The sequence below is a fragment of the Rhinoderma darwinii genome, chromosome 4 (genome assembly GCF_050947455.1).
Source record: "Rhinoderma darwinii isolate aRhiDar2 chromosome 4, aRhiDar2.hap1, whole genome shotgun sequence".
Lineage (NCBI taxonomy): Eukaryota > Metazoa > Chordata > Amphibia > Anura > Rhinodermatidae > Rhinoderma > Rhinoderma darwinii.
The window spans coordinates 266,260,062-266,284,370 of NC_134690.1; the positions used below are offsets into that span (position 1 = coordinate 266,260,062).

The following is a 24,309-nucleotide window of genomic DNA, read 5'->3' on the forward strand; positions in this document are numbered from 1 at the left end:
GTACTGATAATGAATATACATTACCTCCAGCCAGGACGTCATGTGTATTCAGAATCCTGACACTTCTGAATCTTTTCTGTGAGATTTCCAGCAAGGGAAACGAAATCTCGTTTACATCGTAATCTCGCGAGATTACGCGTGGTCTGCTGGAATCTCACAGAACAGATTCCAGCCAAAACGAAACTTTCCCATGTGTGCCATTATGGTATTCCATGTGTCAGTCTCTCCAAGCAACTCAGGACATGTCTTATTACGGGCCGCAAATTCGATGCGGACATGCCAATAGAAGTCAATGGGCCCGTGGAAATTGCGGATACACCTCCGTGTGTCATCCGCAGTTTTGCGGATTTGCGGAAGTGTTGCTAGGCGACGACCGGGAATGAGTTCTGTCGTCATCCTGTTTTACCTAGGCTTTTTTTTTTCATCCGCATTTTGCGGATTACATACGGATGAACTGCGGATTACATACGGATGAACTGCGGATGACATTTCACGGAACACGGTCCTGGAATTTGCGGACCAGAAAAACACTACGGTCGTGTGCATGAGGCCTTAGTATCAGTGGGAGCTGATGGTAGAAGTTTCTGTCCCCCCCCCTGTGCAAAACTAGCTCTCCATAGACTCAAGTAGACAAAGCGTGTCACCGAGCCTGATTCACACTGCTGCCTCGCAACCATCCCAGTCTGATGTATAGGGATACAAGCAGCAAGAAAAATAACTTGGAGAGACTCCTCTCTGCACTGTGCTCAGTATGCAGTGAGCAGCTCGGCGAAGGCAGGCGCGGTGTAGTGACATCATCGCACCTGTCTGCACCGAGTCACTCACATTGCACAGACCGGAGGAGGAGAAGTAGGATCCTCCACCCGGCGGGGGAATGGGGATAGGTAAGTATGTATTTTAATATTTTTCTATTTGGTCCATACATATGGGGGCATTATACTGTGTATGGGAGGGAGGAGGGGGCATTATGCTGTGTATGGGAGGGAGGCATTATACTGTGTATGGGAGGGGGGGGGCATTATCGCTACACCACTAATAACTCACATCTCCTTCCAGTCTTCTGGCTGTGGGCGGAACTAACTGGTGGTTGGACTGTGGGCGGAGCTCTATGTGAGCTTCGGACACCACGTCCTTCTCGGTTATATAATAGGTAAGGCCCCCCTCCCTCCCATACATAGTATAATGCCCCCCTCCCTCCAATACACAGTGTAATGCCCCCATATGAACGGACCAAATAGAAAAATAATAACATACATACTTGCCTATCCCGTTCCCACGATGGGTGGAGGATCCTTTGCATCCTCTGCACTCTGCTCAGTGATACAAGGAAATGCACATTTTTTACAACGAATAAACCCAAGATATGAAATAATATACACATACTCGGTATCACAACGACAGTAACAACCTGTACAACAAATGTATAACATTATTTCTGATAATCAGTGTATGGTGTAAAAAAAAAAAAACTGCTGCGGAAATGCTTTTTTTTTTGCATTTTTGCCAAAATAAAAACTTATATAAATAAAATGATAATGTGTTTGTACCAAAAAAATGGTACTTACATAAAGTACAACTCGTCCCGGAAAAAACAAAGTCTCATACAGCTACGTCGTACTAAAAATAAAAAGGTTATCAGCGCCGGGATGCAAAGAGGGAGATGTATTCTGTCCTCAAGACCAAAATTGGCCATGTCCTTAAGGGGTTAATCAGACTTTTATTAAAGGGGTTGTCCACAACCGGACAACTTATGACCTATCCACCGGATAGGTCATCAGTATATGACTGGAGTGGGTGCGACACCCGGACCCCGCACGATCAGCTGCTCCGGCTGCCTGCGGGCATCGGATGTTATTGCACAGTATGCAATGTACGGAGCCGGAAACAGTTGGCTCCGTACATTGCATAGCGGCCGTGCTGCAGAACTGCCACTCTGCTCCTATTCACTTGACTAGGATCAGAACTGCAGTACTGCAGCTTGGCCTCTATTCCGTGGCCAGAGCCATCTTCTTCCGGCATGGATGTCCGGCGCCCAGAGGCAGTCGGAGCAGCTGGTCGCTGCGGTGTCCGGGTGTCGATCCGATCATATACGGATGACCTATTTGGTGGATAGGTCATCAGTTGTCCGGTAGCGGACAAGCCCTTTAAATTTACTTATCACATATAAGGCTCCTTTATATGATCACAATATTCCTAGATTTATGCCCAAGAGAGGGAAGGTTTATTGTCCTGCATGGTTTGTTAATATACTCTATGATGACTGTATATAGTGAAGAGATGTTTATATAGTACAGTAGACTATAAAGTTAGATTAATTACTTTCTAATCCCTTATTTTATTATAATGACATGATAACATAACTTTAATGGAAGTTATACTTCCAGCAATACAATACATTTTACCATTTTATACATGTTAACTATTTTTTATTCTAATTATTTTTAGAAAACACACAGATTGGAATAAACTCATTTTGGTTCATCAGTGGCCAGTTACAGTATGTATGGTAAGCTCCTTGATCTTTTATTATGGAATATTTTAAGCCATTTTTTTGCTAAGTCAAGTGAAATTCCTTTAGTGCCGGATGCACTTGTGAAATTCCACATTCTTGATGAGGTTTGTCATCCGTAGCAAGTGAGATTTATATGTTTTCTATGACGTTAGATGATCCAAAATATCTGATAATCCATCACCTGTCCCATGTAAAGATGGACTAAAGGAATTATTTCTTTAGTTAACTTTTTTTTTTTGCTTTTTCATTAAGTTTTCAATAATAAAGGTGGTGCAACAAAGTTTAAACAGGTATGAGGTTGACAAAGTAACAGACAAGCCCGACTGAGTGTCATATTAAATATGATAAACAATACCGGGGGGCAAAGCCCAAGCTTTAAGATGAATATCAGTAAGGAACAACCAAACAATGAACCCGTGGGAGGAAACAGTATGGAGCAGGAAAGCGAGAGTAGAGAAACTAGCTGTAGGGGATGACGCACTCTAAAAGAAGGATTATTGAGGTGGGGCTGGGGTTGCTCATACTAAACCCACCATTTCTAAATATAGCATTAAATGGAGATCTCAAAAAATGATTCAGTTCAAGTTGTGTCATGTACTCTAAAGACCTTACGAAGTGTAACAACACAGTTCTTAACCATTTGGATGCTGGTCACAGTGACCGATATCTGTAAGGATATAAATGATTTTCAAGCATCATGCATGTGCCTTGCTTATTCAATGCTATGGTCTTAATATTTGCTCAGTAAAATTTTAAACGAGTCGTCTTCTGACCAATGGAACACATTTTCATTGGTTGGAACCAATCATTTATTACCAGTGACATAGTCTTTTACAGTCAGACTGTTACCGTAACCGGCTTCTTGACATTAGAGCATCAGTGTGATGCATCAGTAGCACTATACTAATGCTTGTAATTGCATCTGATAAACAGCCCCAAAAGTGCCAGACAGGGGGGGCTAACAACAAGAATGTTTCCATTCACTGACAGCAAGTCAAGATGTTAAAAATGGTCAGGAGCTGAAACACATAGTTTATTAGAAAGTTGCCAAACCTTTCATTAGACAGTTTTTAAGCTTAATTTACATAAAACAAACAAAAATCTCCTTTTAGGTCGGGTTCCCACGAGTCTGATACGCTGCATAAAAACTTAGTTTAGCGTATCCGACCTGGAACTCACATCACCTTCCGTCTGAAAAATCGCACCACATTGTGGTGCGGTTTTTCGGACAGGATTTCCACAGCGGAAAGCAGCTCTCGAAAAAAAAAACAGGATATCGATACTTCTCCCTCCTTCCTCTCTGCAGGCCATGTGACGCTGCAACCTGTGATTGGCTGTAGAGGTCCCATGGGATGAAACGTCATCCCAGGAGGGCAGTCTGTATGATTTATTTATTTTTTCCCGGAGTTTTGATTTTTGAGGAATAATCGCCACGATTCCGCCGCAAAAGTCGCAACACTTGGCTTTCTGTTGCGGGTTTTGCACCCCCATTGAATTCAATAGGGAAAACCCGCAAAAGAAAATCAACAAAAACATAGCATAGCTTGACATCCTGCGGAATTATATTTTGCACTACTGGTCAATTTATTAATGTTTACGCTGCAGGTTTTTTCTGCTGCGTGGGCATGACATTTTCTTAATATCATCCACTTTGCTGCTACTGTAAATGCTGCGGAATTTCCTCACAGAATTAAGTTTTACACGAATTACATGTTTACGCTACGTGGGAACCCGGCCTTTGTAGTTTCACATACAGCGTTTACTTTTTTTTAAATGCCGCAGTTTTTGAGCCAAAGCCAGAAGAGGATTTAAGAGGAATGGGACATATAAAGGAAGGAATTATACTTCTCCTTTTTGCTTTGGTTAAAAAAACTGCCTCAAAAACTGCGGCAGCTTCCCCCCCAAAATACGCTGTGTGTGAGACCACCCTTATAGTGGTATTCCTGGCTTAGACATTTTTGACATATCCACAGAATATGCCATAAATGTCTGATAGATCTGCACCTGCATTGAGAACTGGGTTCATCCGATCCCCGTTTCGCTTGGTGCGGTGTATGCTGCCCACAGATTTCAGGCGGGGACTAGTGCGCGGCTCTGCCCAGAATCTGTGGCCAGTGGCCACCGTACCTTCTCCCAGTTCTCAATATAGGTGTGGGTCCCAGAGGTGGGACCCGCAGCTATCAGACATTTATGACATATTCTTCAGATATGCCATAAATGTCTATGTTGGCAAATCTGGTCTATGTTTAGATTCTGGTGAGTTTGTCCCTAATGATGTCATGTGCCAAACTGCCACGGTGAGAATTTGTCCATAGTGACCAGAATCTCAATACTGGAGTGGTGGAGGCCAGCAAAGGTAAGCATTTTATAAAGTTTATCATTTCCAATATGTTCAACCAATCACTACTATGCAAATCCGAAAATAAGGAGGGCCACAGTTATTAGTGTAAAACGAAATTATAGCATGCAGTCTGCATTTACAGCTTATAAAGTGAGTGTGTTACAAATTGTATTATTTATTAAATAACTTCAGGGAGTTTATTTATGAATGTTCTTATTTTTGGTCTAAAAAATATAACAAAAAATGTATTACAAAATAAACCTCAAATGCCACTTACTGTCAATTCTATTTTCATTTGTTATTTTATGCAGATGGCTGAAAAACACTGTGAGTCTCTTCCAAACTATTGGACACTGCACGGACTGTGGTAATATATTCTAATAATTATTATTACTATAAGGCCTCATTTACACGAGCGTATTATACGCGCGTGCGACGCGCGTGCTTTTCACGCGTGTCGTACGCACCTATAATAGTCTATGGGGCTGTTTAGACGATGCGTGAATTTTGCGCTGCGTGAGTGCGTTGCGTAAAACTCACGACATGTTCTATATTCTTGCGTTTTTCACGCAACACGCACCCATTGACTTCAATGGGTGCGTGAAAACAACGCATGCCACACGGACGGTCCTGCGTTGCATGCGCGAAAATCACGCAAGAGCTGTCAAAAGGATGAATGTAAACAGAAAAGCACCACGTGCTTTTCTGGTTACAAACATCCAAACGGAGTGTCAAATTAGAGATGAGCGCACCGAACTTCACCGGGTTCGGCCGAACTCGTTTTGACCGAACCCGGCAAAAAATGTTCGGGTACGCGACGTCAGGAGACAGTCACTGCCCACGGTGCTCAAAGACTTAAACTGTTTCAGCACCATGGACAGTGACTTTCGATCACAATATACATATACGTGTTAAAAAAAACAGAAGTTCGGACTTACCGATAAGTCCCGGCTCCTTCCTCCAGTCCGACCTCCCGGGATGACAATTAAGGCCAAGTGACAGCTGCAGCCAATCACAGGCCAAGCACAGGCTGCAGCCAATCACAGGCTGCAGCGGTCTCATGGCCTGCCGCGTCATCCTGGGAGGTGGGGCCGGATGACAAGAGAGGGACGCGTCACCAAGGCAACGGCCGGGAGACCGGACTGGAGGAAGCAGGCAGTTCATGGTAAGTTTGAACGTCTTTTTTTATTCACAGGTTGGTGTATATTGTGATCGGAATTCACTGTCGAGGGTGCTGAAAGAGTTACTGCCGATCAGTTAGCTCTTTCAGCACCTTGGACAGTGACGGGCGTTGACTAGCCTCATCTCTATGATGGCGGCTGCGCGAAAATCACGCAGCCGCGCATCATACACGGATGACACACAGAGCTGTCAATTGCCTTTTGCGCACGCAAAACGCAGCGTTTTTTTGCGCGCGCAAAACGCACACGCTCGTGTAAATGAGGCCTAAGGCATATGGCTAAGTGCACCCATGGTGGGCCAATACCAAACCACCAGTCGACTGCGCTATTGGTTCCATCAAAACAACGGAACCCTGTCACAACGGTGACCAACGGAAACCATTAACAACGTTTCCATCACCATTGAGATCAATGCTGAGGGAAACGGAAGCTTAGGTTTCCGTTGAGGGGTTAACCTGACGGAAACCTCAGACGGAACCCCTCAACGGATGGGCAACGCTGATGTGAACAGACCCGTACACTAACTTTTCAAACAATTTATGCTAATCTAATAGTATGATATAAACTAAAATCGAACAAAAGGAGCATATAGACTAAAATATATATATTGTATCAAAAAGATGTTTATTAATTTAACCCCTTAGCGCACCAGGAAGCACCGGTACATCCTGCATTGAAGTGCTTTAAGGCACAGGGACGTACCGGCGCGTCCTTGCTAATTTCTGTCACCCTGTCAAAGGACAAGGTGACAGAACTGTGCCGTCAACTGTTTATGACAGTTGGCCGGCACAGTAAGACGGCAGGGGACCATTCACAGCGGTCTCCTGCCGGCGATCGCTGTGATTGGTCAGTCAAAGCAGACTGACCAATCACAGCTCCATGACGTGTGTATGTGATGGCGCTGGCTCAGAAGCTGAGCCAGCGCTATCACCGCCGGGAATCAGCTGTCCGACGCCCCTCTGCAATGGCCAGGACCGGAGCTAGGCTCCGATCCGGCCGATTAACACCTTCGATGCATCGATTAACGTGATCGATGCATCGAAGTGTCTTGTAGCCTGTCGGCAACCACGATGGTTGCCATGGGCGCGGGTGTCAGCTGCTTGTCACAGCTGACATCGTGCCCTAACGGCCAGGACCGGAGCAAGGCTCCGATCCGGCCGATTAACCCCTTAGATCGTTCCCTATGGTTGCTAATGACAACCATCGGCACCCGCGGGTGTTCCGATGGTTGCTATGGCAACCATAGCCTAACAATCGCTTCCTAGTACGGAAGCCTATTAGGCCCCGCCGGGAGGCGAAGCCTAATAGGCTTGCTGTCAGTGAATAGCTGACAGCTCTAATACACTGCACTATGTAGGTAGTGCAGTGTATTAGAATAGCGATCAGGGCTTCATGCCTTCAAGTTCCCTAGTGGGACAAAAAAAAAAAGTTAAAACAACTTAATAAAAATGTTGTAAAAAAGTAAAAAAACATAAGTTTCATGTTAAAAAACACTATAACATCCTTTTTTCCTATAATAAGTCTTTTATTATAGGAAAAAACATAAAAAAAGTACACATGTGGTATCCCCGCGTCCGTAACGACCCCAACTATAAAAATATCACGCTATTTTACCCGTACGGTGAACACCGTAAAAAAAATTAATAAAAAACTATTCCAGAATCACTGTTTGTTAGTCATTACCCCTCGCAAAACAGAATAAAAAAAGGGATCTAAAAGTTGCATGTACCCCAAAATTATACCATTAAAAAACGCAGCCCGTCCCGCAAAAAACAAGCTCTCCCACCGCTTTTTTGACGGAAAAATAAAAATGTTATGGCTCTCAGAATATGGCGACACCAAAAATAAATTATTTGAAACAAAAGTGATTTTATCGTGCAGACGCTTCAAACATAAGAAAAACTATATACATCTGGTATCACCGTAATCGTACCGACCCGCAGAATAACGTAAAATTGTCATTCATAGCGCATGGCGAACGCCGAAAAAAAGAAATAATAAAAAACATCAGAATTGCAGGTTTTTGGTCACCTTGCTTGCCAAAAAAATGAAATACAAAGTGATCAAAAAATCGCATGTACCCCAAAATGGTACCAATGAAATCTACAGATTGTCCCGCAACAAATAAGCCCTCACACGGCTCCGGTGGAGAAAAAATAAAGACGTTTTGGCTCTCAGAATATGGCGATGCAAAATGTGCAAAGTGTCCAAAAGCGGATAAGATTGGGCGCCATTTATCAGTGCGACACCGGCCGCATATCTGTGGATAATTATTTATTCACCCCATTATTATACTCTCTTATTATACCCCTGATGTTCTCCGCACAGATTACATGTACCCCCACATCATAACTGAAATACCAGCAAAACCCCAAACAAAACAACTAGCGAGCAAAATCCACGCTCCAAAAGCCAAATGGCGCGCCCTGCAGCGTGCCCAAGCAGCAGTGTACGTCCACATATATGGCATCGCCATACCCGGGAGAACCCGCTTAACAGTTTGAGGTATTTGTCTTCAGTGGCACGAACTGGGCACAAAATATTGTGCACTAAAATGGCACATACCTGTGGAAATTTTCACTTTCCACCATCCACTGAGCATTCATTTCTAATAGAAAAAAAAAAACCTGTGTGGTCAAAATGCCTTGAGGGGTTCAGTTTCCAAAATGGGGGTCACTACTTGGGGGTTTGTTTTGCTATTTGACCTCAGAGCCCTGCCGTTGTGGGCTAATGCTTCGAAAATCACCAAAATAGGTCTCACATTGGCCTTTCACTCCTAAGCCCTGTCATATGTCCAGGCAAATGATAAATGCCTTGAGGGGTGTAGTTTACAAAATGGGGTCACTTCTCAGGGTTTTACACTCTACTCTGGTACCTAAGAACGCTCTGCAAATGCGACATGACGTCCATACACCAGTCCAGCAAAATCTGTGCTCTTAAAGCCACATGGTACTCCTTCCATTTTGAGCTCTGCCATGTGCCCAAACAGCAGTTTAGGGCCACACATGGGGTATTGCCGTACTCGGGAGAAATTGGGTAACAAATTATGTGTTGTTTTTTCTCCTATTACCCCTTGTGGGAAAAAAAATTGGGTGCAAAACTACATATTTTTGGGAAAAAAATATATTTTTCATTTTCACTGCCTCGTTCTAAAACAATCTATGAAACACCTGTGGGATAAAAATGCTGAGTACACCCCTAGATGATTACCCTGAGGGGTAAAGTTTCCAAAATGGAGTCACTTCTCAGGTTTCTACTGTACGGGTACTTCAGGGGCTCTGCAAATGCGACATGTAGCCCAAAAAACAATCAACCAAAATCTACATGCCAAGTAGCACTCCTGCCATTCTGAGCCCTGCGGTGTATCCAAGCAGCAGTTTATAACCACATATGGGGTATTGCCGTACTCGGGAGAAATTGCTTTACTATTGTTGGGGCGCTTTTGCTCCTTTATTTCTTGTGAAAATGAAAACAATTCAACATTTTAGTGGAAAGAATGTAGATTTTCATTTTCACTGCATAATCCCAATAATTCAGCAAAAAAACTGTGGGGTCAAAATGCTCACTATACCGCTAGATAAATTCCACGAGGGGTATAGTTTCCCAAATGGGGTCACTTTCGCCGGGTTTGCACTATTTTGGCCCCTCAGTGGCTTTGCAAATGTGACATGGGGCCGCAAACCATTCCAGCAAAACTTGAGCTCCAAAAGTCAAATGGTGCTCCGTCCTTTCTAACTTCCGCCATGTGTCCAAACAGCAGTTTATTACCACATATGGGGTATTGCTGTGCTCAGAAGAGTTTGCTTTACAAATATTGGGGTGTTTTTTCTCCTTTATCTGTTGTAAAAATGAAAAAATCTTAGCTAAAACTACATTTTATTAGAAAAAAGATTTTCCATTTCATGGCATAATTCCCATAAATTTAGCAAAAACCGTGTAGGGTCAAAATGCATACTACACCCCTAGAAAAATTCCTTGAGGGGTGTAGTTTCCAAAATGGGGTCAATTTTGGGGAGTTTCCACTGTTATGGTCCCTCCAGGGCTTTGCAAACACGACATGGCACCGAAAACCATTCCAGCAAAATCTGCGCTCCAAAATCCAAATGGCCCTCGTTCCCTTCTGAGGCGTGCCGTGGGTCCAAACAGCAGTTTATTACCACATATGGGGTATTGCCGTAATCGGGAGACATTGCTTTACAAATGTTGGGGTGCTTTTTCTCCTTTATTCGATGTAGCTACTTACCTGCAAACGCTGATGCTGCTGCAGAATCAACTGTAGCCTCTGGTGCCGATGTGTCCTCGCTCGTCCAACACGATGCAGGACCTGGGGCAGGAAGTGAGTGACGTCACAGCGTGATCTCTCGAGAACACGCTGTGTCTGCACTGCCAGAAGCTGGGCGTTGTGAAGAGAAGTGGATGATACTTCTATACACAACGCCCAGCTAGTAAAAGAAGAAAAAACGCCCAGATGTAACGAACACAATACATGCCCAGTTGTACTTTTACTTTAAACACGCCCAGTTGTACTTTAGAAAGCCTCATTTACATAAATATAAAAATGGTCATGACTTGGCCAAAAATGCTCGTTTAACAAAAAACGTTACTCTTATCTCCATTGCAGCGCCGATCTGCTGCAATAGGAGATAGGGGTTGCAAAATCTGGTGACAGAGCCTCTTTAATGCAAATTCAACGTGTGGTAGGTATGATACCCAGTCAGCCTGTTGTTCATACGCATATCGCTGCAGATATTTCTCCAAAATTCTGATTCTGGTGCTCTGCTCGCCCGTTGGTGTCAGGATAATATGCAGAGGTGAAAGAGGTCAACGCCAGTTCTAGCACAGAAAGCCCTCCAACAATTTAAAATAAACTACGTTCAATATTTTCGTGAACCCCATGTAGCCTGGCAATGTGTTGGATGAAGAGTCTGGCTAGTGTCGGGGAGTTGGGTAATTGCGGCAGAGGTGTGAAATCACATTGCTCACTAAATTGATCAACCACAACCCAGATAACAATTTTACCATCGGAACTGTAAAGATCCGTGATGAAATCCTTGGATATGTGAGTTCATGGTCTCTTGGTCACAGTGAGATGCTGAAGACCTGAGGGCTGTTTTTAGTTGTTTTTTGTGTGGTAATGGTATAATGGTGATGGTATGGTGGTATTATTTGGGCCGTTTATAATGGTATTTTTGATAATATTGTATTGTGATTAGGACTATAATATGTTACTGTGTTATTGGTACGATATTTCAGCATTTTGAGCCCTAATTTTTACTTTGTCTAAAACCGACCCTGTGCACTCTCTAGTAAGTGTTCTATCTTACCCCAGAGCTGGAATTACAGCTACACTGCTCATTACTGCTGTGTAATGTCCTCCATGCTGCTGCTATGTTCTAAATAGAAATGGGGAATCAGGATTCTACTCCTCTCTGTGTACAGTGTATAGAAGAAAGCAGTTACGCTCTATCCACATATGACAGCTTATTCTGAAAAGTCACTTAAAAAGTTATGTACACTTTTAGGGTATGTGCACACGCAAACGCAAAATACGTCTGAAATTACGGAGCTGTTTTTTTTTTTCTTTATCAAAGTTTATTAAATTTTCAATACAAACAAATAACAACTTCAATGCATTTGAACGAGTGGCAGTTCAACTGAACCACTTTACATAAGATTTTTGCATACAATGCGAATGTTATACATGTTATACATAAAGAGCATATGCATTATTGGCATCAAGCAGTGTACCTTGCGTAAGAACCATTCAATAAGGCACAAATAAGTACTGAAGAATTAGCACAATATAATCAATCTGATGTATTATATAATATAGTGCAAAAAAAAGGGAACATATAATAAAAATAAAATTAAGAGACAGGGGGGGGAGAAAAGAAAAACAAAGAAAACGGAAGAGGGAAGGACCGTGGGACAGGTAAGATGTATAGTGGAGAGGGGGGGGGGCCTCTGATCAAGACGTACGGACGCCAAAGAAGATTTAGGTGTGTTCTTCCAGCCAACGTGGCAAGGCTTCGCTTTCTGCAAACAGAATCCAGCTCCTCCATGTAGCCATGAATCTGTCTCGTTTGCCATTGTCACGGAGCTGTTTTCAGGAGAAAACAGCTCCTGAATTTCAGCCGTTTTTGCATGTACTTGTGTTTTTCGCATAGTTTTTTACAGACGTAATTGGAGCTGGTTTTCATTGGAGTCAATGAAAAACGGCTCCAATTATGTCCCAAGAAGTGTCCTGCACTTCTTTTGACGAGCCGTCATTTTACGCGCCGTCTTTTGACAGCGACGCGTAAAATGACAGCTCGTCTGCACAGAACATCGTAAGATCCATTGCAGGCAATGGGCAGATGTATGCCGACGTATTGGAGCCGTCTTTTCAGGCGTAATTCGAGGCGTAAAACGCCTCCATTATGTCTGAAAAGAGGTCGTGTGAACATAGGGTATGTTCCCACGACCTATTTTCAGACGTATTTCAGGCGTTTTACGCCTCGAATTACGCCTGAAAAGACGGCTCCATTACGTCTGCATACATCTGCCCATTGCCTGCAATGGGTTTTACGATGTTCTGTTCCCACGAGCCTTTATTTTACGCGTCACTGTCAAAATACGGCGCGTAAAATGACGGCTCGTCAAAAGAAGTGCAGGACACTTCTTGGGACGTAATTGTAGCCGTTTTTTCATAGACTCTATTGAAAACAGCTCCAAAAATGGGTGTAAAAAACGTGAGTTGCTCAAAAAACGTCTGGAAATCAGGAGCTGTTTTCCCTTGAAAACAGCTCCGTATTTTCAGACGTATTTTGTTAATTGTATGAACATACCCTAAAGATTACAGCTGCTATAGGCTTCTATTATAAGCTTCTATAGGGGTTGTCACTCTGCTACAACCACCTAGTTGTTAATAGGAAAGTGGAGCTTTTAGCCAAGACAAAGCCTTGCCCACTCTGAGCACAATATTTTTTTTATTTTTTTTGCTTCATTGGCAAAACTGACAGGGATCCAATGTGGGACCAAGAAATTAGCTGTTATCGGTGATTGAAAAAACAAAAACACTGCTTCAATATATTAATACAAAAGTACCCATGCAAGAACAAACAATATTCTGAACGCATTTCCCAAGCTTAGCTGTTTAGGTTGTTTTTTTCGCAGCAGCACTCCAGCAAAATGATGTATAGCCTTCAATTTATAGTAGAACAGTAGATTCCACATCTGGTAAACAAGCTCAAAAACGGTATTTGGAAGTGTATTGTCAATGTATTACTTAGTCATTTTCATTTTAGTATTTATCATTGTAAGAAAGCATAATGTTATCAAATGTTTTTTTTTTTTAGGCCAGATAAATCAGAAATGTGCAATTGCTCCTGGCCCTTGGACTTATCCAACATACAGGTATTCTACATAAAATACTTACAGATTCTAACGGTTATGAAGTTGTACTAGGCTTTCCAAGCAAGGGTTTTACCAAAGTAGCCAGTGTCACAGATAATGTATTAGTAGATAATACTTTTTTGTGAAGATACCTAATTGTGTGATGGCAAATATAAAAAAAAATATGCCCACCTATCCCCATATAACCTATGTGCCTTCGTGATTGACAGCGGCATATAAGGGGTTAAATTGGAGGCTTCAAAGTGATCTTTGATTCCACCCGTTGCAGCGAGGTGTCGGCTGTATTACACAGCTGTCACCCACTAAGTATGGAGCGAGCTCATCCCGTGCGATAATGCGTTAATAAGTTAATGTGGATTTGTGTTTGTTCATAGGTAGGTGACATTCTTGTGTTGTCTTCCCAATGTAGAACAAACCACAATAAATAACAAAAGATGAATGACCGGTATAGAAATGCTTTATCAAATATTTTCTACCCGTTCATAGATGGCAGAAATGTCTCCTTTGCTCGTGTCATTACAATTGTTGCGACCTAAACACGTGAAGCAACCTTTCTTAGGAGTTGCAATACCAAACCCTTCCTAGGGCCCATATTTTCTTGAGAATTGTCTAATTGCTGTTGCCTCTTTGTTTTACTTTGATGCCACTGTTAGGCACCGAGGACAGCCTAAGTTTAACGTATACATTGGGAACATTTCCTGGGGTATACGTCAAATGTAGACAAAGAAACTTGATGTGAACATAGTCTAAAGGATTTAATAAGTGAATGTGCTGCAGACATTGCTTCTTTGTTTTTGCTAACTATCACTGAATTCACGACAGATACGAAGAACCAAGCCACGTATATTGAACAAACGTCAACTGTAGCAAACGAAAACATAACTTGTAATATACAATAAATACCATATAAAAAACGCACCGCAATGGCTGGGATTGGAGATAACTCTGATCCCGGCTGTTTAATCACTTAGCTGCCACGGTCATTTATGACAACGGCATCTAAACCAATCTTTTGGATGGCGGGGAGGAAAAAATGAAAAATGAGGGGTCAATATAAAATATAGACTATCACTGTCACTTGCCCTGTAACTTTATGATCTTTTGGGACAGAGAAAACAACATTTAGGAAGTCACAGAATAATCTAATTGCACAACCAATGTTGCAGTAGCAATCCAAAAGTGCAACAGTCACATTCCCATTCATATCGGTAAGAGACATGTATCTTGTAGATATTAAGGGGGGGGGGGGAACAACCAAGTCTCTATAACTGGTGCACCTGGGAATCGCCTGTCAACAGTCACTGTAGCCCTGGCCAACATGCTCACATTTGTCACTAAGCCTCCAGGCTGACTGCCTTCCATTATCAAGTTGGTAGATAACATTTAGTCCCATTACTGAATACGGTATCTTGGTAAAACAGAAAATTATAGGAACACTCCACCTGTATCAATTTCTGTATATATGATATATATTCTTGCACTGTATATTTTTTACATAATAAATGTTTGTTGTTTGTTTTGTTGTTTACACAAAAGTTATGAATTTTGAGGTCATTTGGTTAATTCATGTTTCTATTTTATAGGACCTTTTGGAGGAAATGAATAAGTGGTGGCCTGATATTCTGCATCCAAACGGTTCTTATTTTTGGTAAAAAAAAAAAAAGATGGGGGGATAGTTACGTTGGAAAGAGTAATGTAATAAACAATAGTCCATGTTATACTGAGTGTGTTAAAACTGCACTGAATAAATTTGGATGTGTATTTTATCACGTTCTGCTGTAAGTATAAAGTAAGAAGAAGCAATATCGCTGAAGTAGTCCATTATGACATCATAACACCTATAATCTCATACTGCTGGTGACATCATCACACCTGTTATTTCATAACATCAACACTTGTGATGTCATCACTTGTACTTCGCCTTAAAGGTGACACAGCTAGCAGTGTCACTGAAATAGTCCAATATGAAATCTCATTACCTATAAAGTCAAAAGGAGCTTAATTATTATTTTTTTCTACATTAATGTTACTCCAACGTACAGCTAATTTATTTTTCTCATTTGCCCATGAGTTGATGTTTGTATGTGTAACAGCAAAACACCCATTTGGACATTGCTGGTTTGAGAAAATGACGTGGGTCAATAGTATTTTTCTTCATTTGTGCAAATTGTAAAGAATAAAGGTCCTCTTACACCGGACAATTTTTGCCTCGTTACTCTGATCACTCGTCTCCATACATTATTATGTCGGCTGTGCGTCTCCATGTTTACACAGGGAGATGTGCTGCTCACAACGATAATGTTTTAGTTTTTAAAAACGATACGACAAGCAGATGAACAAGTGTTTGCTCGTTCATCTGCTGATCGCTGCCCTGTTCACACAGGGCACAATGAACGATCGTTTGCCCGATAATTGGACCGTGTAAAAGGGTCTTAACAGTCTGATATATGTCTTTGAGAAAGATTGTTTACGTCCAAATGCTAGATGATACCATTCGTATGTTATATTAGAGGGTAATAATCATGTATTTATGATTGAATAATTGTGTATTCGGCTTTGTTCAGATCTGCGCCAGGGCTCCGTTCCGACGGAACGTCTGAGCTTTCCGTCGGAATGGAGCCCTGACTGACACAATGGTTTCCGTTTCCATCACCATTGATTTCAATAGTAACGAATCCGGTGCTAATGGTTTCCGTTTGTCTCAGTTGTGCAAGAGTTCTGTCGTTTTGACGGAATCAATACCGTAGTCGACTGCGCTATTCATTCTGTCAAAATAACGGAACCCTTGAACAATTGAGACAAACGGAAACCATTAGCACCGGATCCGTCACCTTTGGTTTCCTTTTGTGTCAGTCAGGGTCCCGTTCCGATGGAAAGTTCTGTCGTTACGGGACCCTGGCGCAGATGTGAACGAAGTCTAACTCCTATTAGGATTTATTTGTATTTTTATCCTTGTCCATTTTTGCTGAGATTTGCTGACAGTTGGAGCTCAGATTCCTACTAGAAACTTGTAATCACAACACAGGCTGACAAAGTGGCAGAATGTGGCAGATTCTGAGTGCCAACTGTCAGAGATGTGAATAGTAAACTATAAAAAAGGATTCCTAAACCAGGACACTGGTGATATTTATGTCCTTATAATATGCATCTCTGATGTTATTCTTTGTCAGGCACGTGTCGTCTTTTGTATTACTGGTATCCATCTGCACATACCTTTTTGTTGTGCATTTCATATACATTTTCGATTGCATGTGTGTGTTCAAATTTTGCTTGATATCTTCTGTGTCTGGGGCTTATGTGGGAGACTTTGTCTGGGAGGGTATCGCCTAATTTAGCCTATACCCCTGTGTACTAGTTATGCACCGGTTGGGCGCTTTTTAAATGGTTGTTACTCATTTTTGTCTGTGTTTCTGCATTTTGAGTCAATAACATCGCATGGTTTTTGCATTATGGAACTTGTCTGAGTACCTATAATTCTCTTTACACACACCACTTTTTTCTACTTATACTACTTATACTGTTTCTGGTTTTAAGTGTGTGGCATTTGTTACATCAATTGTATTTTAGCACTGCTGAAGTGCAATGTAGTGAGGTGTATTGGCTTACTGGATGCTACATTTTACATCTAGCTGCTTCGTTCCGGGCCACTTTTGGGTCACATAATTTTTATTCTGACTCCCTGAATCCTACAGCATCTGCTACAAGGACAAGAAGTCAGTCTCTCAATGCAGGTCTAGGAGAGATCCTAGACTTGTATTGAGAGACTGACCTCTGGTTCCTACAGCAGATGCTGTAGGATTTAGCTTGTCACGTTAAAGTTCATGTCACCCAATAGCGGCTTGAAACGGAGTGGCTACCTGTAAAATATGGCATCTGGTAAGACAATATACTTGACTACTTCACACTTTATCAAATGTTTTATTTATCTTGCGTAAACGCTGCAGACTTTCCAAACTGAAATTTCGGATGGAAATTCTGCAGAATTTACGCTACGTGTGGGGATGTCACGATACCAGAATTTGGACTTCGATACCGATACTTTGTGTATTATTGCGATTTTCGATACCAAAACGATACTTTGCCAACAGTAATAAAAAAAAAAGTTCTTCTGTTTTCTGATGTGAGGCGTGATGAATTTTGAATGTGCCTCACATTAATAGTAATTAACCCCATCATGTTTCTCAGTCATAATGGACAACATTGGGTTAATGTGTAAGGTACATGATGGGGTTAATTACTATTAATGTGAGGCACATGCAGGTTAAATTCGTCACACCTCTTTTCTCACATTAATAAGTGATAGAAGTTTTTATTTTATTTTTTTATAGCGTACACATAAATGACCCCAAAAATTGTTGTGTAGGTTATTACGGCCGCGCCAATAAGGAATATGTGTACATTTTATGTATTGAGACTTATTTTAATGTTTATTGTAAAAAATGTGCGTGTATTTTTTTAAATTTAACATTACTTTGTTTTTACTTTTTTATTTTTAAACTTTAATGTACTGTCGTATGTGTGTGTATATATATATATATATATATATATATATATATATATATATATATATATACAGATAGTACACAGGCAGTTGTTAGGACATACCGAAGTATGCCCTAACAACAGGAAATATGGTAAGACAGCCCTGGGGTCCTTCAATGGACCCTGGGCTGTCTGCCCATATATGGTATGTCCTCAATCGCGTCACAGGTATTCCCTGTGACGCAATCCACTCGGCATCCCCCCCCTTCTCGTGTTCCCCTTGAATGCTGCGGTGGCGGCTAGCATTCAGGAGAGTAGCGGCAGAGATGAGGGGTTTCTCTAATTTACGCCGTTAGAACGGTGCTGCGGCTGTGTAATACAGTCATTGCCCCGCTCCTGACAAGTGCGAGCGCGGTCAGCATGAGGTGATGCGGCCGGCGCTGCACTAATGAGCGCAGGCACTGAAGATAGAACATGGGGTTGTTTTGTAGTACGCACCGACATGTTCTGTCTGCGGTGTCGGCAATCATTAGTGCAACGCTGGTCACATCACCTCATTCTGACCGCGCGCACTTGTCAGGAATCAGTAGCGGGGCAATGGCTGGATCACACAGCCGCAGCCCCGCTCTCACACATTCATCTGTTACAGTGCTAAGCTGTGCGGCCGCACAGCTTTGTATCGATATACATAAAATAACGGTATCGAACCGTTTGAGGGTGCACGGTATCGAAACAGTTTAGAAGTTTTGATGCATCGTGCATCCCTATTTCTGATACTGTAGTAGTGCAGCACTCCGTAAAACTTCTAGCACTAGGTTTAAACCTTATTAAAATAAGAAAATTGTACAATGGGTTTATTCTAATTGAATGTTCTTTACCATGAGGTCAAGTTTTGTTTCATCCCTTTCCTAGATTATAATATATAAAAGAGGGGATTTATTTAATTTTCCTGCTCTGTATAATGTTCAGTATTGGTTGTTATATTCAAACGGATTTTTTCCTTATAGGAAACACGAATGGAAAAAGCATGGGACCTGTGCAGCATCGTTATTATGTCTAAACTCCCAACACAAATACTTTGGCAAGGGCCTTGAGCTGTATTCGAGCTTGGATCTTAACAGGTATTGAAGGAAATATTTGGCACTCTATTAGTGCATGTTTTCCTAAATGTCAATATTAACAATGTATTTCTTTTTTCTACTGGCGCAAGTTGAATTAACTTTTATACACTCAAACCCCTGCATGGTTATAGCATTGTAGGACATTTAAAAGAAGCTTGTTAAATGTATCACTGCTCTATTTTGTAATAAGCTGCTTGGAAAAAGTGTCAGTTGGACATGATCACAATGAATTTTCAGCCTCTGAATGTAAACAATTCCACAAACAGCAAGCAGAAATCTTGAAAACGGAAGCAAAGTATGTTTTATATCTTTGAATTTTGTACAATAAATAAACTCTAGTTACGTTAAACTGGAAATCCCCTTTAAGCACTGGACGTTATAAAACTCTTGATAACTATTGCATTCAGATAAATCCGAGCATCCCATAGAATTTCTGTTCCCCCTGACAAGACAAAATGTTGAGACTTTTTTGGGGGGTCTAGGGTAGTGAAGGGTTTAATGGTAACATCCAGTTGTTTAAGATAGTTTAGTAATTTAAAGGGGTAGTCCACTTTCAGTAAATTAATGTTATTTTTTGTATAATTAAGTTAAACAATATTTAACAACACTTTCTGTATTGATTCCTTACAGTTTTCAAGAACTTTGTTTGTTGATATTCAGTAGGAACATTCATTGTTTACTTCCAGTGGATAAAATTCTGTCCATAATTATGTGATGGACACACAGGTGCACATCTCGTTACAGTAACAATGGGATTGAGGAAGACTAATGTATGGCTGGAACCTCGCCTTCGCTGTATTCACTTATCATAAAATATAGAGATTGTCTTAATGGAAGTTTGAATTTGGATCTGGTGCAGCGGCATTCTTTGTTGAATGGTTACAGTATGTGTGTTAATGCGTTGTCTTTTAATGAGCCGTGCACCCGTGTGTTAAGGGGGTTTTACACTGGCCAAATATCGGGCAGACATGCGTTCTTAGAACGCTCGTTGCCGATAATTGCCCTATGTAAACAGGGCAGCGATCAGCAGATGGACGAGCAAACTCGTTCATCTGCTGATCGTATCGTTTTAAAAACGTTAAATATTATAGTTGTCAGCAGCATATCTCCATGTGTAAACAGGGAGATGCGCTGCCAACATGATAATGTAGGGGAACGAGCGATCGTCCCCATACATAGCTTCTTCTAAAAAGTGATCAAAAAGTTGCATGTACTTCAAAATGGTTCCAATAAAGACTACTGATTTTCTCACCGCTCTATCGATGCAAAAATAGTCATGACTCTTGTAAGGCGGGGATAAAAATACATCCTATAGGCCAGAAGGGAACAATACTTCAGTTTCGAGAGGTGGTAATCGAGGCCACAATATTTAGGAACCAGGAAGGAGAGGGTCCAAACACATCTCCTGAAAGCGGGGGCGCCCATATTGTACCAGGGCAACAGTTTTCCTGTGAAGTTCCCCAAACTGCAAACAAGGAAAGCTCTTTAAAAAGGTGCAGACACTAGCTTGTGCAAAAAGGATTGCTTCAAAGAGTATTTTTATTATTTATTTTCCCATTATGCCACTTTATTATTTCCTGATGTATTTTGCACAGCCTTACATATGCCCTTACAGTGATAATGGTAATACTGGTAAAACACCGAACAAAACTACTACCAAGCAAAATCCGCGCACCATAAGCCGAATGGCGCTCCCTCATACCTGACCCCTACGGTGGGCCGAAACAGCAGTTTATATCCACATATACTGTATGGCATTGTAACACACCTTGATAAATGCCAAGAGTGGTGTAGTTTCCAAAATGGGGTCCTTTCTCACTGTACTGGCACATTAGGGCAATGCAACATGTTACCTGAACACCAATCCAGCAAAAAGCAAAATGGCATAAATTACCAAGTCTAATATTTTTGGCTTATTTGTTTGATTTGGTTCTCTTTATCTACTTTTAGGACTTGTGTGAAAATCTGATATAGTTTTATGTCAAATTTATGCAGAAATATAGAAGATTCTGAAAGATTCACCAATCTTCAAGCACTACTGTATGCGATAATGTAACCCCTTAGTGTTAAAGAGGCTCTGTCACAACATTATAAGTGGCCTATATTGTACATGATGTGATCGGCGCTGTAATTTAGATTACAGCAGTGTTTTTTATTTAGAAAAACGATCATTTTTGACAGAGTTATGACCTATATTAGCTTTATGCTAATGAGTTTCTCAATGGACAACTGGGCGGGTTTTACTATATGACCAAGTGGGCGTTGTACAGAGGAGTGTATGACGCTGACCAATCAGTGACCATGTGTCATGACAATGAATATACATTACCTCCAGTCAGGACATGATATGTATTCATTCTCCAGACCACTTCTGTAGCGTCTCTGTGAGTTACAGCATAGCAGGCGTAGTCTTGCGAGATTACGCTGCAAACTGTCATTCACAGCGAGATCTCGCTGTGCTGTAAATCACAGAGACGCTACAGAAGTGGTCAGGATTCTAAATACACATCACGTCCTGGCTGGAGGTAATGTATATTCATTGTCATGACACATGAGTAGCGTTATAGTGTATTTATGTGGCTGCACATAGCGATATAGCTATATCGCTATCTGCAGTGTAAATGAATGGAGAGAAGCGTATGACGCTGATTGGTCATACACTCCTCTGTACAACGCCCACTTGGTCATATAGTAAAACATGCCCAGTTGTTCATTGAGAAAGTCATTAGAATAAAGATAATATAGATCAGGGGTCTCAAACTCGGCCGGGTAAGTGGGCCACATATAGAAAAAATGGGAAGTTGACGGGCCGCATTACTTTCAAATTTGATACAATACAAAATTATTGTTAATCAATTAGTTATTTGAACTACTATAACACTATATTACTAGAATAATAATACTACATTACTATAATAATAGCGCTAGGTTTAAAATTTGAGATATTTCTCCACGTGCTTATTTCAACAATCCAGCTTTCCAGTTTAAGTGTCGCCAAATGCAGTCCGGCGGCTCCGTTAGCACACATGTCAAGATTGGGCAGCCCCTTTTTAGATAGTGCCGCAGTGCCCTCTGTGGATGCTGCCGCAGTGCCCTCTGTGGATGCTGCCGCAGTGCCCTCTGTGGATGCTGCCGCAGTGCCCTCTGGGGATAATGTAACACACCCCTAGATAAGGCCACAGTGCCCTCTGTAGATAAGGCCACAGTGCCCTCTGTAGATAAGGCCACAGTGCCCTCTGTAGATAAGGCCACAGTGCCCTCTGTAGATAAGGCCACAGTGCCCTCTGTAGATAAGGCCACAGTGCCCTCTGTAGATATGGCCACAGTGCCCTCTGTAGATAAGGCCACAGTGCCCTCTGTAGATAAGGCCACAGTGTCCTCTGTAGATAAGGCCACTGTGCCCTCTGTAAATAATGCAACACACCCCTAGATAATGCCAGTGTCCTCTTCAGATACTGTCACACACCCACTTGTAGATAACGCCACAGTGCCCTCTGTAGAGGCTGCCACAGTGCCCTCTGTAGAGTCTGCCACAGTGCCCTATGTAGAGGCTGCCACAGTGCCCTCTGTAGAGGCTGCCCCAGTGCCCTCTGTAGAGGCTGCCCCAGTGCCCTCTGTAGAGGCTGCCCCAGTGCCCTCTGTAGAGGCTGCCCCAGTGATGTCAGGGGCTTGCCCAGAGCTGCAGTCCCAGCCAGAGCGCTAGTAGGCTCTTCCTGGGACTCCAGCTGTGCTCCTGACATCACTGGGACTCCTGCTCTGGGGAAGCCCCTGACATCATTGTCAATGTATGGACAGCGATGTCACAGGCTTCCCCAGAGTCCAGGATCAGAGCCGATAATAGCGCTCTGCCTGGGACTCTGCTCTGGGGAAGACCCTGACACACTGTCCATATATGGGCAGATATGTCAGGGAATTCCGCAGCGTCCCGGAGCAGAGCCTATACTAGAGCTCTGCCCGGGACTCCGCTGCAGGGAAGACCCTGACACACTGTCCACATATGGGCAGCGATGTCAGGGAATTCCACAGAGTCCCTGAGCAGAGCCGACACCAGCGCTCTGCTCGGGACTCCGGCTCTGGGGAAGCCCCAGACATCGCTGTTCATATGTGGACAGCGATGTCAGGGAATTCCACAGAGTCCAGGAGCAGAGCCGACACCAGAACTCTGCTCCGCTCTGGGCAAGACCCTGACACACTGTCCATATATGGGCAGCGATGTCAGGGAATTCCACAGAGTCCCGGAGCAGAGCCTGTACTAGCGCTCTGCCCGGGACTCCGGCTCTGGGGAAGCCCCAGACATCGCTGTTCATATGTGGACAGCGATCTCAGGGAATTCCACAGAGTCCCGGAGCAGAGCCGACACTAGCGCTCTGCTTGGGACTCCGGCTCTGGGGAAGCCCCAGACATCGCTGTTCATAGATGGACAGCGATGTCAGGGAATTCCAGAGTCTCGGAGCAGAGCCGATACTAACGGCTCTGTGTCCCGCGGGCCGCAGATGACCCCAGGGGCCACATGCGGCCCGCGGGCCGCGTGCTTGAGACCCCTGATATAGATCATAACTCCGTCAAAAATGATCGTTTTTCTAAATAAAAAACACTGCTGTAATCTACATTACCTCCGCCGATCACATCATCTACAATATAGGGCACTTATAATGTGGTGACAGAGGCTCTTTAATTATAAGAATGTTAGCCGTCACCGAGGAGTCCTATAACATTATAAAAGCATGACGCCACGGGGTCGAGCGCATTTATGCAGAAATATAGAAAATTCTGAGGGGTACACAACTTTGAAGCACCACTGTACGTTCTATAATCATCAGTATTAATAGCCAGATAAGTTTCTGCTTTTGTGATCAGTGTAGCTGTATGTCAAATCATACGGTAATGCTATTAGTATAGTCACGTTTTATAAGTCCCATGGTAAAAGAGAAAGCAATTGAAACGTACATTAAAGGGGTTCTCCACCTTTTGACAACTGATCACCTATCCACCAGATAGGTCATCAGTATGTCATCGGTGCGGGTCCAACACCCGGACCCCGTACCGATAAGCCGCTCCGGTGGCCTGCGGGCACCGGATGTTGTGGCACATAATGCTATGTACGGAGCCCGGAAGTAGTTGGCTCCGTACATAGTATAGTGGCTGTGCTGCAGAATTGAGGTCTGCTCCTATTCACTTGAATAGGAGCAGAGCTGCAGTACTGCAGCTCAGCCACTATTCCGTGGCCGGCGCTAACTGCTTCCGGCTTGTACGTTCGGTGCACGGAGGCGGTGATCT

The 24,309-nt window shown here is 42.6% G+C and overlaps 1 protein-coding gene across 4 annotated transcripts in view; it reads left to right on the plus strand.

The window, feature by feature from the left end:
• The window catches only part of RNASET2 (ribonuclease T2), a 54,434-nt gene that overhangs the window by 21,290 nt on the left and 8,835 nt on the right, over window positions 1-24,309 (plus strand). For all 4 annotated transcript variants that reach the window (XM_075862453.1, XM_075862454.1, XM_075862451.1 and 1 more), the window contains 5 exons: window positions 2,446-2,506; window positions 5,165-5,220; window positions 13,372-13,429; window positions 15,013-15,077; window positions 18,919-19,032. In XM_075862453.1, coding sequence (XP_075718568.1) covers window positions 2,446-2,506; window positions 5,165-5,220; window positions 13,372-13,429; window positions 15,013-15,077; window positions 18,919-19,032 — 354 coding nt within the window. The remainder of the gene's footprint in view (window positions 1-2,445; window positions 2,507-5,164; window positions 5,221-13,371; window positions 13,430-15,012; window positions 15,078-18,918; window positions 19,033-24,309) is intronic.